Source organism: Dendropsophus ebraccatus, chromosome 1 (genome assembly GCF_027789765.1).
Source record: "Dendropsophus ebraccatus isolate aDenEbr1 chromosome 1, aDenEbr1.pat, whole genome shotgun sequence".
NCBI classification, from domain to species: domain Eukaryota; kingdom Metazoa; phylum Chordata; class Amphibia; order Anura; family Hylidae; genus Dendropsophus; species Dendropsophus ebraccatus.
Window position 1 is genome coordinate 4,920,603 of NC_091454.1, and position 16,178 is coordinate 4,936,780.

The 16,178-nt window shown below is 47.3% G+C and overlaps 1 protein-coding gene across 1 annotated transcript; it reads left to right on the forward strand.

Moving 5' to 3' along the window:
- The first annotated feature begins 6,818 nt into the window (after positions 1 to 6,818).
- Positions 6,819 to 15,913, forward strand: BCL2L14 (BCL2 like 14). Its single transcript, XM_069951400.1, has 6 exons — positions 6,819 to 7,078; positions 10,071 to 10,376; positions 10,705 to 10,842; positions 13,012 to 13,079; positions 15,095 to 15,361; positions 15,501 to 15,913. The coding sequence occupies exons 1-6, from the start codon at positions 6,916 to 6,918 to the stop codon at positions 15,546 to 15,548; spliced, it is 990 nt and encodes a 329-aa protein (XP_069807501.1). The 5' UTR covers positions 6,819 to 6,915; the 3' UTR covers positions 15,549 to 15,913.
- Positions 15,914 to 16,178: the final 265 nt, after the last annotated feature.

Consider the following 16,178-nt stretch of genomic DNA (forward strand, 5'->3'; position numbering starts at 1 on the left):
TCACTGAGAATACAGCCTATCCATCACTAGAGACCAGTGACATCACTGAGAATACAGCCTATCCATCACTAGAGATCAGTGACATCACTGAGAATACAGCCTATCCATCACTAGAGATCAGCGGTGACATCACTGAGAATACAGCCTATCCATCACTAGAGATCAGCGGTGACATCACTGAGAATACAGCCTATCCATCACTAGAGATCAGCGGTGACATCACTGAGAATACAGCCTATCCATCACTAGAGATCAGCGGTGACATCACTGAGAATACAGCCTATCCATCACTAGAGATCAGTGACATCACTGAGAATACAGCCTATCCATCACTAGAGATCAGTGACATCACTGAGTATACAGCCTATCCATCACTAGAGATCAGCGGTGACATCACTGAGAATACAGCCTATCCATCACTAGAGATCAGCGGTGACATCATTGAGAATACAGCCTATCCATCACTAGAGATCAGCGGTGACATCACTGAGAATACAGCCTATCCATCACTAGAGATCAGCGGTGACATCACTGAGAATACAGCCTATCCATCACTAGAGATCAGCGGTGACATCACTGAGAATACAGCCTATCCATCACTAGAGATCAGTGACATCACTGAGAATACAGCCTATCCATCACTAGAGATCAGCGGTGACATCACTGAGAATACAGCCTATCCATCACTAGAGATCAGTGACATTACTGAGAATACAGCCTATCCATCACTAGAGATCAGTGACATCACTGACAATACAGCCTATCCATCACTAGAGATCAGCAGTGACATCACCCTTGAGCTATACCTTGTGTTGGCCACTGGGTGGAGCTATTGACTTTCTTGTCAGAGCTCCAGCAGTAGATGGTTGTTGATCTCAATGTGTTTTCTATTTTCTCCTTATCTTGAACCTAGAGAACAGGCAGCAGATTATACAGAACATATAAGGTTTTCTGTAAATGTATAAACTCATTATAATACATGTCCCAGCTGTTGCAGAACCTCATCATACATCTCAGCTGCTGCACACCCTCCTCATTCTACACCTCAGCTGCTGCAGAACCTCATCATACTACACCTCAGCTGCTGCAGCACCTCATCATTATACACCTCAGCTGCTGCAGCACCTCATCATTATACACCTCAGCTGCTGCAGAACCTCATCATAATACACCTCAGCTGCTGCAGAACCTCATCATTATACACCTCAGCTGCTGCAGCACCTCATCATACTACACCTCAGCTGCTGCAGAACCTCATCATTATACACCTCAGCTGCTGCAGAACCTCTTACTACACCTCAGCTCCTGCAGCACCTCATCATTCTACACCTCAGCTGCTGCAGAACCTCATCATTCTACACCTCAGCTCCTGCAGCACCTCATCATAATACACCTCAGCTGCTGCACAACCTCGTAATGCACCCCAGCTACTGCAGAACCTCTTACTACACCTCAGCTCCTGCAGCACCTCATCATAATACACCTCAGCTGCTGCAGAACCTCATCATTCTACACCTCAGCTCCTGCAGCACCTCATCATAATACACCTCAGCTGCTGCACAACCTCGTAATGCACCCCAGCTACTGCAGAACCTCTTACTACACCTCAGCTCCTGCAGCACCTCATCATACTACACCTCAGCTACTGCAGAACCTCTTACTACACCTCAGCTCCTGCAGCACCTCATCATACTACACCTCAGCTACTGCAGAACCTCTTACTACACCTCAGCTCCTGCAGCACCTCATCATACTACACCTCAGCTCCTGCAGCACCTCATCATACTACACCTCAGCTGCTGCAGCACCTCATCATACTACACCTCAGCTGCTGCAAAACCTCATCATAATACACCTCAGCTGCTGCACAACCTCGTAATACACCTCAGCTGCTGCAGCACCTCATCATACTACACCTCAGCTACTGCAGAACCTCTTACTACACCTCAGCTCCTGCAGCACCTCATCATACTACACCTCAGCTGCTGCAGCACCTCATCATTATACACCTCAGCTGCTGCAGCACCTCATCATTATACACCTCAGCTGCTGCAGAACCTCATCATAATACACCTCAGCTGCTGCAGCACCTCATCATTATACACCTCAGCTGCTGCAGCACCTCATCATACTACACCTCAGCTGCTGCAGCACCTCATCATACTACACCTCAGCTGCTGCAAAACCTCATCATAATACACCTCAGCTGCTGCACAACCTCGTAATACACCTCAGCTGCTGCAGCACCTCATCATACTACACCTCAGCTACTGCAGAACCTCTTACTACACCTCAGCTCCTGCAGCACCTCATCATACTACACCTCAGCTGCTGCAGCACCTCATCATTATACACCTCAGCTGCTGCAGCACCTCATCATTATACACCTCAGCTGCTGCAGAACCTCATCATAATACACCTCAGCTGCTGCAGCACCTCATCATTATACACCTCAGCTGCTGCAGCACCTCATCATACTACACCTCAGCTGCTGCAGCACCTCATCATACTACACCTCAGCTCCTGCAGCACCTCATCATACTACACCTCAGCTGCTGCAGCACCTCATCATTATACACCTCAGCTGCTGCAGCACCTCATCATTATACACCTCAGCTGCTGCAGAACCTCATCATAATACACCTCAGCTGCTGCAGAACCTCATCATTCTACACCTCAGCTCCTGCAGCACCTCATCATACTACACCTCAGCTGCTGCAGAACCTCATCATACTACACCTCAGCTGCTGTAGAACCTCATACTACACCTCAGCTGCTGCAGAACCTCTTACTACACCTCAGCTCCTGCAGAACCTCATCATACTACACCTCAGCTGCTGCAGAACCTCATCATAATACACCTCAGCTGCTGCACAACCTCGTAATGCACCCCAGCTACTGCAGAACCTCTTACTACACCTCCACTGCTTCAGAACCGCATCATACTACACCTCAGCTGCTGCAGCACCTCATCATACTACACCACAACTGCTGTAGAACCTCATACTACACCTCAGCTGCTGCAGAACCTCATCATTATACACCTCAGCTGCTGCAGAACCTCATCATTATACACCTCAGCTGCTGCAGAACCTCATCATTATACACCTCAGCTGCTGCTATATACTGCTGTCATACATTCCTCTATGGCAGGGGTACTCAACAACTTTTGGTGAGGCTCCACTTACCGGGGTCTATTGTCAGGTGAAGGTCTGAGCTGAACATCAGTAGGAAACGTGTTTTGTTAAAGGGGTTATCCAGCGCTACAAAAACACCTTCCCCCTACTGTTGTCTCCAGTTTGGGCGGGGTTTTGAAACTCAGTTCCATTGAAGTAAATGGAGCTTAAAGAGGATGTACCACCAGGTACATCCTCTTTAATCTAAACCGACGGATCGAACGGTGCTGTCACGGGGAAGCCGGTGACGCTCCATTCATTCTAATGGACCATCAGGTACATCCTCTTTAATTGCAAACTGCACCTGAACCCTGAACTGGAGACAACAGTAGGGGGTAAAGTGGCCATGTTTTTGTAGCGCTGGATAACCCCTTTAACGTTTCACCAATGTTGTTGAACTATTTACATACAAAATTGCTGCTTATTAGCGGGAAAAGTGGCATTTTTTTCTCTATCACCGGCCCTTATATAGCCCCCCTGTGTACTCCCCCAGTAGTATATAACCCCTCTGTGCGTTCCCCCAGTAGTATATAGCCCCCCTGTGTACTCCCCCAGTAGTATATAACCCCTCTGTGCGTTCCCCCAGTAGTATATAGCCCCCCTGTGTACTCCCCCAGTAGAATATAACCCCTCTGTGCGCTCCCCCAGTAGTATATAGCCCCCCTGTGTACTCCCCCAGTAGTATATAACCCCTCTGTGCGCTCCCCCAGTAGTATATAGCCCCCCTGTGTACTCCCCCAGTAGTATATAACCCCTCTGTGCGCTCCCCCAGTAGTATATAGCCCCCCTGTGTACTCCCCCAGTAGTATATAACCCCTCTGTGCGCTCCCCCAGTAGTATATAGCCCCCCTGTGTACTCCCCCAGTAGTATATAGTCCCTTTGTGCGCTCCCCCAATAGTATATGTGCAAAGGGGAGCAGCGCAGCTCAGTATACAGGTTGAGGACCAGTTGAGGGCCCCTGCTCTATGTAATCACATAACTGGGCAGATATTACTGGGGCTCAGCATAAACACATAAACATGATTACATCAGCCATACTGAAAGAAAATGAAAGTAAGGCTGTGATTGGTTACTGTGGGCGCCACAGTAACCAATCACAGCCTTACTTTCATTTTTTTTCAATATGGCTGATGTAATCATGTTGGTTACTATGGTGACCACCACTGTTATGTTATGAGTCATAATAAAAAATTCAAGATGTCACCACCTCACACACCATTACAACAAACAGGACCTATTACTGCTGACACCAGCCTGTATATATTGTGTATAGAAAGTCACAGCCCCGCCCCCTGTATATATTGTGTATAGAGAGGTAGTCACAGCCCCACCCCCTGTATATATTGTGTATATAGAGAGGTAGTAACAGCCCCGCCCCCTGTATATCCTGTGTATAGAGAGGTAGTCACAGCCCCGCCCCCTTTATATCATGTGTACAAAGTTAGTCACAGCCCCGCCCCCTGTATATCATGTGTATAGAGAGGTAGTCACAGCCCCGCCCCCTGTATATCATGTATATAGAGAGGTAGTCACAGCCCCACCCCCTGTATATCATGTATATAGAGAGGTAGTCACAGCCCCGCCCCCTGTATATCATGTATATAGAGAGGTAGTCACAACCCCACCCCCTGTATATCATGTATATAGAGAGGTAGTCACAGCCCCGCCCCCTGTATATCATGTATATAGAGAGGTAGTCACAGCCCCGTCCCCTGTATACCCTGTGTATAGAGAGGTAGTCACAGCCCCACCCCTGTATATCATGTATATAGAGAGGTAGTCACAGCCCCACCCCCTGTATACCCTGTGTATAGAGAGGTAGTCACAGCCCCACCCCTGTATATCATGTATATAGAGAGGTAGTCACAGCCCCACCCCCTGTATATCATGTATATAAAGAGGTAGTCACAGCCCCGCCCCCTGTATATCCTGTGTATAGAGATAGTCACAGCCCCGCCCCCTGTATATCATGTGTATAGAGAGGTAGTCACAGCCCCGCCCCCTGTATATCCTGTGTATAGAGAGGTAGTCACAGCCCCGCCCCCTGTATATCATGTATATAGAGAGGTAGTCACAGCCCCGCCCCCTGTATATCCTGTGTATAGAGAGGTAGTCACAGCCCCGCCCCCTGTATATCCTGTGTATAGAGAGGTAGTCACAGCCCCGCCCCCTGTATATTATGTATATAGAGAGGTAGTCACAGCCCCGCCCCCTGTATATCCTGTGTATAGAGAGGTAGTCACAGCCCCGCCCCCTGTATATCCTGTGTATAGAGAGGTAGTCACAGCCCCGCCCCCTGTATATCATGTATATAGAGAGGTAGTCACAGCCCCGCCTCCTGTATATCCTGTGTATAGAGAGGTAGTCACAGCCCCGCCCCCTGTATATCATGTATATAGAGAGGTAGTCACAGCCCCACCCCCTGTATATCATGTGTATAGAGAGGTAGTCACAGCCCCGCCCCCTGTATATCCTGTGTATAGAGAGGTAGTCACAGCCCCACCCCCTGTATATATTGTGTATAGAGAGGTAGTCACAGCCCCATCCCCTGTATATCATGTATATAGAGAGGTAGTCACAGCCCGCCTCCTGTATATCCTGTGTATAGAGAGGTAGTCACAGCCCCGCCCCTGTATATCATGTGTATAGAGAGGTAGTCACAGCCCCGCCCCCTGTATATCATGTGTATAGAGAGGTAGTCACAGCCCCGCCCCCTGTATATCATGTGTATAGAGAGGTAGTCACAGCCCCACCCCCTATATATTCTGTGTATAGAGAGGTAGTCACAGCCCTGCCCCCTGTATATCATGTGTATAGAGAGGGAGCCACAGCCCCGCCCCCTGTATATCCTGTGTATAGAGAGGTAGTCACAGCCCTGCCCCCCGTATATCATGTGTATAGCGAGATAGTCACAGACCCGCCCCCTGTATATCCTGTGTATAGAGATAGTCACAGCCCCGCCCCCTGTATATCATGTGTATAGAGAGGTAGTCACAGCCCCGCCCCCTGTATATCCTGTGTATAGAGAGGTAGTCACAGCCCCGCCCCCTGTATATCCTGTGTATAGAGATAGTCACAGCCCCGCCCCCTGTATATCATGTGTATAGAGAGGTAGTCACAGCCCCGCCCCCTGTATATCCTGTGTATAGAGAGGTAGTCACAGCCCCGCCCCCTGTATATCCCGTGTATAGAGAGGTAGTCACAGCCCCGCCCCCTGTATATCCTGTGTATAGAGAGGTAGTCACAGCCCCGCCCGCTGTATATCCTGTGTATATAGAGGTAGTCACAGCCCCGCCCCCTGTATATCCTGTGTATAGAGAGGTAGTCACAGCCCCGCCCCCTGCATATCATGTGTATAGAGCGGTAGTCACAGCCCCACCCCCTGTATATCATGTGTATAGAGAGATAGTCACAGCCCCGCCCCCTGTATATCCTGTGTATAGAGCGGTAGTCACAGCCCCACCCCCTGTGTATAGAGGTAGTCACAGCCCCGCCCTTCTAGTCAGTAAACCTATTGACCTACCATTTCAGCAGCTGAAGTGTCTAAAAGGAAATGACATCACAGGGTCGTCACACTTCCCTATTTGTTGTGTAATAATTAGTAACAGCATTGGAGCTCGGTGACGGCACATGTGGGAGATATAAATGTGGTCTTAGGGTTACGGTGGGGGTTTCCCCCCTCCTGAAGTTGCTTCTATTCACAGCTGCAGGTTTGTTTCTGTGTTGGACTTTCCTGACATGTTGACTCATTATCATCTGACGTGGTTGCCGCCCAGAGGGGGGAGGGGCCTGTCACTAGTGATCTCCGCCAAGTCCTCAGTTCACATTCAGTTCCAGACTTCGAGGAGTTCCCTGCGCTCAGCTCTGCTACATACAACACAGCGACCTTCAGGAAGAGCAGGTGAGAGGTCTGGTGTGCTCACACTGAGGGGGCTGAGGAGTCATGGAGCTGCGGGGTAGTGTTACTGTCACCAGGGGGGCAGATACTTTACGGGACTCTCTGATTCTCGGGGGTCACAGCCATAGGCGGTGGTGGAAGTACTGAGTAGTTTTGACCACATGGGGGAGGGGGTGCGTGTGAATACTTATGCACCGTGCTAGTTTGTGTTGCAGATTGCTTATTTAATCGGGTGGCTCGCACACTTGTTGTTACGTGGAAACGCCCCAGGGGGGTGAATACTTTTGCACATGCAGTTTCTATTACCGCATACCTATAGATGTGCTCGGAATAGGAGGGTTTATGGACGTGTCTGCGTTTCCCGTAAGGTGATCATGTGATCCTTAAAGTTATCTCTTGGCCGCTGTTTGGACGTTCAGGACACTGATAATAATCAATCGCGTTATTAGTTGGGTCTAACAACCTCCAGCAATAAATAGATACCCCCACACCCCCTGCCGATAGTTTTATAATGTAACATTTAAAAAATAAATAAGTGTGCAACTTCCTGACAAGTTGTTACATTGTATCAGTCTGTGTCCCAGCTGTTTCCTTGTCAGTGGATGCAAATGTAACAAATCCTCAGCTGTGACAGTTATTATGGGGGGTGTTGAGGTGAATTGTATGAAGCCACAAACCACAGATTTCAGTTTCACTTCTCCCCCCCCCACGCCCCCTCCGCCACCATTGCTACCGCCACCGCCACAGCTGTGACACAAGGAGCAGCTATTAACCCTATCATTACAGGAGGGGGTTAAAGCTGACGTCACATGATTGGCGAGAACCTGGATTCCTTAACACGGAAGCTAAGAGGAAGTGATCAGTCCCCCAGGACAAAGTGTCATTGTCATAAGATTATTACAGTCATAGGAGAATGAATAACCGACATGTCATCCTGATACCTGACTTCTGTATCATATGTCTTCAGATACTGTCAGGGTGGGCGTTTGTTTTGTGACATTTTTTCACCATAGTGTGTAATAGACCGCGAGTCATCATATAAGGTTTTATAGCTATTGGAGGCAAAGGGTAAAAAAAACAACTCACTGTGTTAGTAACATAAAACCTACACAACCTGTCCAGCCTGATCTACTAACCCCTATACCCCCCCCTACTATAATACCCCCCTCCATATACAAGAATATAACTACTATAATACTGCCCCTATATACAGGAATATACTACTATAACACTGCTCCTATATACAGGGATATAACTACTATAATACTGCCCCTATATACAGGAATATACTACTATAACACTGCTCCTATATACAAGAATATAACTACTATAATACTGCCCCCTATATACAGGGATATAACTACTATAATACTGCTCCTATATACAGGAATATAACTACTGTAATACTGCTCCTATATACAGGAATATAACTACTATAATACTGCTCCTATATACAGGAATATAACTACTATAATACTGCTCCCTATATAGAGGAATATAACTACTATAATACTGCTCCCTATATACAAGAATATAACTACTATAATACTGCTCCTATATACAAGAATATAACTACTATAATACTGCCCCTATATACAGGAATATACTACTATAACACTGCTCCTATATACAGGGATATAACTACTATAATACTGCCCCTATATACAGGAATATACTACTATAACACTGCTCCTATATACAAGAATATAACTACTATAATACTGCCCCCTATATACAGGGATATAACTACTATAATACTGCTCCTATATACAGGAATATAACTACTGTAATACTGCTCCTATATACAGGAATATAACTACTATAATACTGCTCCTATATACAGGAATATAACTACTATAATACTGCTCCCTATATAGAGGAATATAACTACTATAATACTGCTCCCTATATACAAGAATATAACTACTATAATACTGCTCCTATATACAAGAATATAACTACTATAATACTGCTCCTATATATACAGGAATATACTACTATAATACTGCTCCTATATACAGGGATATAACTACTATAATACTGCTCCTATATATACAGGAATATAACTACTATAATACTGCTCCTATATACAGGGATATACTACTATAATACTGCCCCCTATATACAGGAATACAACTACTATAATACTGCTCCGATATACAGGGATATAACTACTATAATACTGCCCCCTATATACAGGAATATAACTACTATAATACTGCTCCCTATATACAGGAATATAACTACTATAATACTGCTCCTATATACAGGGATATAACTACTATAATACTGCTCCCTATATACAGGATATAACTACTATAATACTGCTCCTATATACAGGGATATAACTACTATAATACTGCTCCCTATATACAGGAATATACTACTATAATACTGTTCCTATATACAAGAATATACTACTATAATACTGCTCCTATATACAGGAATATAACTACTATAATACTGCTCCTATATACAGGAATATACTACTATAATACTGCTCCCTATATACAGGAATATACTACTATAATACTGTTCCTATATACAGGAATATAACTACTATAATACTGCTCCCTATATACAGGGATATATCTACTATAATACTGCCCCTATATACAGGGATATACTACTATAATACTGCTCCTATATACAGGAATATAACTACTATAATACTGCTCCCTACATACAGGAATATAACTACTATAATACTGCTCCCTATATACAGGAATATAACTACTATAATACTGCTCCTATATACAGGGATATAACTACTATAATACTGCTCCCTATATACAGGATATAACTACTATAATACTGCTCCCTATATACAGGATATAACTACTATAATACTGCCCCCTATATACAGGAATATAACTACTATAATACTGCTCCTATATACAGGAATATAACTACTATAATACTGCCTTCTATGTACATGGATATAACTGTTATTATACTGACCCCTCCCTCTCTCTCTCTCTCTCTCTCTCGGCAGCCATGGTGTCGGTGCAGGATGACGCGTTGCACAATGTTCCTCTGGAGGAGGAGGAGGATGGCATTGAGTTCCGCATGTTGATGGTCTACGCACAGCGCACTTTACCCAACAGTAGATTCCAAGACTTGATGAGCCGCACACCTATGAAGAAGGATGGCGCCATCTCTAATGGGGAGGGGAATGCAGGTGGCGCCAAACCCACGGCCCCTCCTAAAAAAGAGAAAAAGAAGAGACGTCGCTGGAAGTTCACTCCACAGTGTCTGCGGCCTCCAAAAGAGAAGGAGAAGATGAAATGCTCTTCACCCGGTGAGTAACATGTTGTTTATGAGAATGTCAGGGTGAGGGCTGCCGTCCAATCCCTGAGATGATGGGAGGGGGTGTGGTATCTGACCCCGCCTCCTACTGGTATTGCTGACTTGTTTAGAGGAATGTTCTGCAGCAGCCCTGGGTGTGGAGATGGCAGGAGTCAAGTGGGAGGGCTGAGAGAAAGCAATGCATTCTGGGAATTGTAGGACCAAGCATATTATCTGACATAGATGGACACCCACAAACAGGTTCTGCTATATGCTTCTGCGGTATTTTTACTTACCAGATATCGGAGAACCCCTTTAATTCTATTGTTACCTGATTGCAGAGAATCGGGAGGAGGCGAAGGTCAGAGGACTCGTCCAGAGACTGAGAAATATCATCCAGAACCTGGAAAAGAAAGATAAGGACGGCCTGGCATTAAGGGGACTGAGGAGACAGCCGAGCGTCCAGCACGACGGAGACGGTAAGAGGCCACACACTCATGGATATACTGTGGCGGTGCAGTGTCTGTATATACTGTGGCGGTGCAGTGTCTGTATATACTGTGGCGGTGCAGTGTCTGTATATACTGTGGCGGTGCAGTGTCTGTATATAAAGTGGCGGTGCAGTGTCTGTATATATGGTGGCGGTGCAGCGTCTGTATATACTGTGGCGGTGCAGCGTCTGTATATACTGGGACGGTGCAGGGTCTGTATATACTGGGACGGTGCAGGGTCTGTATATACTGTGGCGGTGCAGTGTCTGTATATACTGTGGCGGTGCAGGGTCTGTATATACTGTGGCGGTGCAGGGTCTGTATATACTGTGGCGGTGCAGGGTCTGTATATACTGTGGCGGTGCAGGGTCTGTATATACTGTGGCGGTGCAGGGTCTGTATATACTGTGGCGGTGCAGGGTCTGTATATACTGTGGCGGTGCAGGGTCTGTATATACGGTGGCGGTGCAGGGTCTGTATATACTGTGGCGGTGCAGGGTCTGTATATACGGTGGCGGTGCAGGGTCTGTATATACGGTGGCGGTGCAGGGTCTGTATATACTGTGGCGGTGCAGGGTCTGTATATACTGTGGCGGTGCAGGGTCTGTATATACTGTGGCGGTGCAGGGTCTGTATATACGGTGGCGGTGCAGCGTCTGTATATACTGTGGCGGTGCAGCGTCTGTATATACTGTGGCGGTGCAGACTCTGTATATACGGTGGCGGTGCAGGGTCTGTATATACTGTGGCGGTGCAGACTCTGTATATACTGTGGCGGTGCAGGGTCTGTATATTCGGTGGCGGTGCAGGGTCTGTATATACGGTGGCGGTGCAGGGTCTGTATATACGGTGGCGGTGCAGGGTCTGTATATACTGTGGCGGTGCAGGGTCTGTATATACTGTGGCGGTGCAGGGTCTGTATATACTGTGGCGGTGCAGGGTCTGTATATACTGTGGCGGTGCAGGGTCTGTATATACGGTGGCGGTGCAGCGTCTGTATATACTGTGGCGGTGCAGCGTCTGTATATACTGTGGCGGTGCAGACTCTGTATATACGGTGGCGGTGCAGGGTCTGTATATACTGTGGCGGTGCAGACTCTGTATATACTGTGGCGGTGCAGGGTCTGTATATTCGGTGGCGGTGCAGGGTCTGTATATACGGTGGCGGTGCAGTGTCTGTATATACGGTGGCGGTGCAGGGTCTGTATATACTGTGGCGGTGCAGGGTCTGTATATACGGTGGCGGTGCAGGGTCTGTATATACTGTGGCGGTGCAGGGTCTGTATATACTGTGGCGGTGCAGGGTCTGTATATACTGTGGCGGTGCAGGGTCTGTATATACTGTGGCGGTGCAGGGTCTGTATATACTGTGGCGGTGCAGGGTCTGTATATACGGTGGCGGTGCAGCGTCTGTATATACTGTGGCGGTGCAGCGTCTGTATATACTGTGGCGGTGCAGACTCTGTATATACGGTGGCGGTGCAGGGTCTGTATATACTGTGGCGGTGCAGACTCTGTATATACTGTGGCGGTGCAGGGTCTGTATATTCGGTGGCGGTGCAGGGTCTGTATATACTGTGGCGGTGCAGTGTCTGTATATACGGTGGCGGTGCAGGGTCTGTATATACTGTGGCGGTGCAGGGTCTGTATATACGGTGGCGGTGCAGGGTCTGTATACTGTTGCAGTCTCCACTGTATACACTATGCCAGCCATGGTGCTGTGTATAGCCCTGCTGCAGTGACCCCTCCGGCCCCGCTTACACCTCTCGGGGTACTATTCCACAGAGCGATTATCGGCCATACTTGGCTGATTACCGTCCAATAATCGTTTTGTGTAATAGGTCCTATTTTAAATCATTGATCAGCTGACATGCACAATGTTCACTGATCGTTGACTTAAAGTGACACTGTCCGCCCCTTTTTGCATTCTGACTTTTCTACACAGGTGTAAAGGGTAAATTTAGCAGTTTTCATACCTCATATTATATCATATGTCATGGTGCTTGTTCCAGTAAAAAGTCATCTTTTCTCAGATTGTGCGAAGTGTCTCTGGCTTTGGCTTCAAAAATCTGTCAGATAAATCTCTCTGTGTAAAGGCATCCTTATACTCAGATAGGAGTGAAGTGTCCGCTCCCGCTCATCTGTTCTTCCTTTCAGGTGAGGAGAATTTGATAGAAGAAATCGTGGCGATTCTGAGGAGAGAAGGCGACAAACTGAATAAGGAGGTGATTATAGCGCCATGATATAATGTACGGACACACTCCCTATGTCATCCTAGGATTTACAGTCAGAGAAACCACACGGTTTTATTCTACATTGTGGATTCACGTTCTTTAGTACCAGCTGTACAGTTCATATGACATGCAATACCATTAGGCAGCCTACAGGTGGAGCTATTTTATATGTATTGTATTGTATTAAGAAAATGCAGTAACACCTAACAGTCTGCAGGTGGTGCTGTTGTATACGTATTATTGAGCTTGCATTTGTCACTGTTAGGGTGCTTTCACACCTACAGGATCTGCAGCAGATTTGATGCTGTGTTCAGTTATTTAAATGAAATCTGCTGCAGAAAATCAGCTGCAGATCCTGTAGGTGTGAACGCACCATTAAGGGGGAACTGACACCAGAAAGTTATATGAATTTGTAAATTACTTGTATTAAAAAATCTCCAGTCTTCCTGTACTTATCAGCTGCTGCATGTCCTGCATGAAGTGGTAAATTAATTCCAGTCTGACACAGTGCTCTCTGCTGCCACCTCTGTCCATGTCAGTAACTGTCCAGAGCAGGAGAGGTTTTCTATGGGGATTTGCTGCTGTTCTAGACAGTTCCTGACATGGATAGAGGTGGCAGCAGAGAGCACTGTGTCAGACTGGAGAGAATATGCCTATTCCTGCAGGACATACAGCAGCTGATAAGTATTGGAAGACTGGATAGAAGTAATTTACAAATCTGCTTAACTTTATGACACCAGTTGATTTGAAAAAACAAATAAATCTCTTCCCCTTTGAGCACTGTCCCTATCATTGAGGCGGTGCTGTAATTTAAAGGGGTTATCCAGCGCTACAAAAACCTGGCCACTTTTCCCTCTCCTGTCTCCAGTTCAGGTGCGGTTTGCAATTAAAGGACAAGTGCCATGAAAACCTTTTTCCCAGTAATTGAAGCACATTACAAAGTTATATAACCCTGTAATATGCTTCAATCAACTATCTGCCTCCCTTCCCTGTCTTTTCCCCCTCCACCCCCCACCAGGAAGTGTCCTGACTCACACAGACCTGATTACTGTCGTCACCGTCACCAGGCAGCTCCTTCTTGTGAGGATGAGTCATCAGCAGGAGGGCTGCTCTAGCTCCTGTTACACCAGCCTCCCCCTCCCCTCCTTGTCAGGTGACTCTGCTTCCTCAGCTTATCTTCTCTAGTGACATGACTCCTTCACTGAGTCCACGGCAGCAGGAGAGAGGGGATGAGGGGAGGGGGAGAGAGGGTATGAGGGGAGGGGGGAGAGAGGGTATGAGGGGAGGGGGGGGCTGCCTATGTGCCGGAGTCAGTCGGAGGGAAGATAAGCAAGTGAGATGTGACATGTGATGGCTTGCAGTTGTTCAGCCAATGGGAGCTGAGCAAGCCTGTCACCTGACAAGGCAGGGGAGGGGGGAGGCTAGTGTAACAGGAGAAGGAGCTGAGAGAAGAGCCTGGTGACGGTGACGACAGTAATCAGGTCTGTGTGAGTTAGGACACTTCCTGGTGGGGGGTGGAGGGGGGAAAAGACAGGGAAGGGAGGCAGATAGATGATTGAAGCACATTACAGAGTTATATAACTTTGTAATGTGCTTCAATTACTGGGAAAAAGGTTTTCATGGCACTTGTCCTTTTAAGCTCCATTTACTTCAATGGAACTGAGTTTGAAACCCCACCCAATGTGGAGACAAGAGAGGGGGAAAAGTGGCCATGTTTTTGTAGCGCTGGATAAGGAATCCTCGAAATGGTGCTGTTATACATGTATTGTCCATTCAATCGAAGAAGTGTAGTGACACCAGGCCGCCTGCAGGTGGTGCTATGTATTGTACATATTATTATTGAAGGGGGTGCAGGGACACCAGGCCGCCTGCAGGTGGTGCTATGTATTGTACATATTATTATTGAAGGGGGTGCAGGGACACCAGGCCGCCTGCAGGTGGTGCTGTTGTGACACATCCTCTGGTTATTAATGCCCCCACTGTCTTTCCCCCTCCCCCCCCCCCAGATTGTGCAGGAGCAGAGCTTTTTCCAGAGAGTCCAGCCCTGTTGGTCTTACAGCTTCTTCAGGAGACTCACAGAGACCTATGCGAACCAAATGGTCCCTGACACAGACCCGGAGGAGGTGCAGCAGAGCAGTAAGATCGCCCTGTGCGTCCACGCCACCACCCAGCTCACCGCCTTAGACAATCATCCCATGAACAGGATGTTTGGGTTTGGAGCCAGATACCTGAAGGAAAACTACAGCCAATGGATCAAGGAGCATGGAGGATGGGTGAGGGGGGATGGGGACAATGCAGGCGGGGTGGGGGCAGTGATCAGACCTTGGGGGGTGGGAGGTGTTATATGATCTGATAATAAGGGGCAGAATTGGCAATTTCTTACCTCACAGTACATTTTTTTTTATTTTCTAGGAAAAAGTTCTGGGAATCCCAGACACCCAGGAGGAGGAGTCAGAATAAGCTACAGGAGGCGGAGTCAGACACCACGCCCACTCCTGTGATCTCAGGGATCGGAGCCGCACTCCTCCCCCGTCACTCAGGACAAACGGGTCTTTTATATTTATTTTGGTGCCAAAGTCGATAAATGTGGAGCCTGGGAAGACGGGACGACCATGAGGGGCCGGACCCCCAGTGACCTGCCCGCACCCAGCTGTGATGATCCCAGTTTACATGACATACTGGACTCTATAAGGATGGAGCAGTGGTACTACGGACTATGAGGGTGAGGCCTGTGGATCAGGTCAATGTAAGGGTTAAAGGGATATTTGTGGGGTCAGACATTTGATAATTGTTGCGTCTTATAATAAAGTCTTATCTGTGTAACATTTCCTGGTCCCATCTGTAATAAAGGTAACAAGGAGTCTGAGAGGAGGAGCTTGTACTTCACTGAGAGATTAGACCAATCACATTCAATGTTCAGCAGGAAATATGGGGTCACATGACCAGCTGTCGGCGGGTACAAGAAGCCTGGTACACATGTCCTGCACTGCCCTCTACCTGTGCTACATGTCCTGTACTGCCCTCTACCTGTGCTACATGTCCTGTACTGCCCTCTACCTGAGCTACATGTCCTGTACTGCCCGCTACCTG